We start from the raw sequence: 2,117 nt of genomic DNA on the forward strand, positions 1-2,117 counted from the left end.
TGCTGAGGGGGGAGCGTCTGCTGCTGGGCCTGTGCGGGGGAAGGCAGCTCTGCCCTGGCGTTGTGGCACCCCAGGGGCGGTCCCGTTTTGCCGCTGTGTTTCCCTTGGGCTGCGGGTGTCTGGTTTGTTCTGCGATGCCTTCAGGTGCAGAGCAGGTGGGGAAGGGAGGGCTGAAGGTTGTGGGTCAGCGCTAAGAGCTGGTCATGTGGTAATGAGAGCATCACCCCTGGGGCCTGAGCGGGAGAAAGAGGTGTGAAGCAATAGAAGAATGGCTATGGAATATCAGCCAAGTAGTTTATTCGTATTGCTAGCGATATTTAAAATAGCTGTCATGCTGAAGTGCTTCAGGATGTCCTGAAAGTTGTGACACGTGCTTGCATAGCACTTTATTGATCACAAGTCTTGTTCTCACTTTCCTTGTAGTTCATCTGAAACTGGACGAAAGAAGAGAATGGATATGGGTAACCAACACCCATCCATAAAACGGTTGCATGAAATACAGAAAGAAGTCAAAGAGATTGAACAACAAGTGATTGTCTTCAGTGGTCTGTCTACTGATCGAGATTACAAGAAATTAGAAAGGAGTCTTACTAAACAGCTTTTTGAAATAGATTCTGTAGACACTGAAGGAAAGGGGGATATTCAGCAAGCCAGAAAGCGAGCTGCTCAGGAAACAGAGAGGCTTCTTAAGGAACTGGAACAAAATGCAAACCATCCACGCAGACTGGAAATAGAGGCTATATTCAAGGAGGCACAGTCACTTGTGGAACGTGAGATTACCCCTTTTTACAAAGGAGGTAACTGTATAAGTGAGGAATTTGAAGAAGGTATTCAGGACATTGTATTGAGGCTTACCCAGGTGAAAACTGGAGGGAAAGTTTCTTTACGCAAAGCAAGATATCGCACTCTGACAAAAGTATGTGCTGTTCAGGAGATTATAGAAAGTGGTGTAAAGCAACAGCTGTCCCTGCCGCTCTCTAATGATGCACATCCTTCTGTCTCCAAAATTAACTCTGTAATGTGTGATGTGAACAAAGCAAGAGGAACTCTTATTGCGCTTCTAATGGGAGTGAGTAGTGATGATACCTGCAGGCATCTATCCTGTGTGCTTACAGGCCTCATTGCTGATTTGGATGCTTTAGATGTCTGTGGTCGCACAGAAATAAGAAATTACAGAAAGGAAGTAGTGGAAGAGATCAATAAATTGCAGAAATACCTGGACTTGGAAGAAGAAGCAAATTCTACTCACGCTTATGATTTGGCACAAAATCAGTCCATTCTAAAAATAGAAGAGATCCGCAAGAAAATGAAGGAAGTTAATTCTTTACTTTTAAAAACAGAGAATGCTTCTGATTTGTATTTGGGATCCAAAGCAGAATTGCAGGGATTAATTGCCCACTTAGATGAGGTGAGTCCAGGAAAAAATCCCTGTATTAGAGAAGCCAGGAGAAGAGCAGTAATAGAAGTTCAGACTCTTATAACGTATATTGATTTGAAGGAAGCACTTGAAAAAAGGCAAATGTATTCTGAGCAAACTGCTGCTGAACATCAGTCTCATAAAGCAGTTTGGACTGTTCTTGGAAACTTGTCTCAAATTCAGCAAGAGGTGATTTCATTTGATGGAAACAGAACGGATAAAAATTACATGAGATTGGAAGAACTTCTTACGAAACAACTTCTAGCACTTGATGCTGTTGATCCACAAGGTGACGAGCGGTGTAAGGCTGCCAGAAAACAAGCAGTAAAACTTGCGCAGAATATTCTTTACTATCTGGACATGAAAACAGATGAATGGGAATACTGAAACAGGCATGGCCTAACACAGAAGAACATTTTTTCCTTTGGCACTTTATGCAGATCATTGGCAGCACATAATAAAAGTGGTGTGTTCTGTGCTTGCTTAAATCACGGAGATTGCATAAGCAGTTGACTTGGCTATATGTCTGCTATCCCACGCAGTCACCCACTTGCCATGGCAACTGTCAGTACACCATCAGCAATTCTGGTCATTGCTATAAGCAAAGAAGTGTGATTCTCTGAAGGAATAGCTTAATACTTGATCAAATGGCTTCTTTTTTTTTTTTTCTGTTTTTGTTTTAATAATCTTGTGCAATGTT

At 42.4% G+C, this 2,117-nt stretch overlaps 1 protein-coding gene across 1 annotated transcript; it reads left to right on the forward strand.

The window, feature by feature from the left end:
* Positions 1-451: 451 nt before the first annotated feature.
* On the forward strand, positions 452-1,905 carry BAG5 (BCL2-associated athanogene 5). Its single transcript, XM_009709683.1, has one exon. The coding sequence runs from the start codon at positions 452-454 to the stop codon at positions 1,802-1,804; it is 1,353 nt and encodes a 450-aa protein (XP_009707985.1). The 3' UTR covers positions 1,805-1,905.
* The last annotated feature ends 212 nt before the right edge of the window (positions 1,906-2,117 follow it).

The sequence above is a fragment of the Cariama cristata genome, unplaced genomic scaffold, assembly GCF_000690535.1.
Source record: "Cariama cristata isolate BGI_N322 unplaced genomic scaffold, ASM69053v1 scaffold40001, whole genome shotgun sequence".
Classification (NCBI taxonomy): Eukaryota; Metazoa; Chordata; class Aves; order Cariamiformes; family Cariamidae; genus Cariama; species Cariama cristata.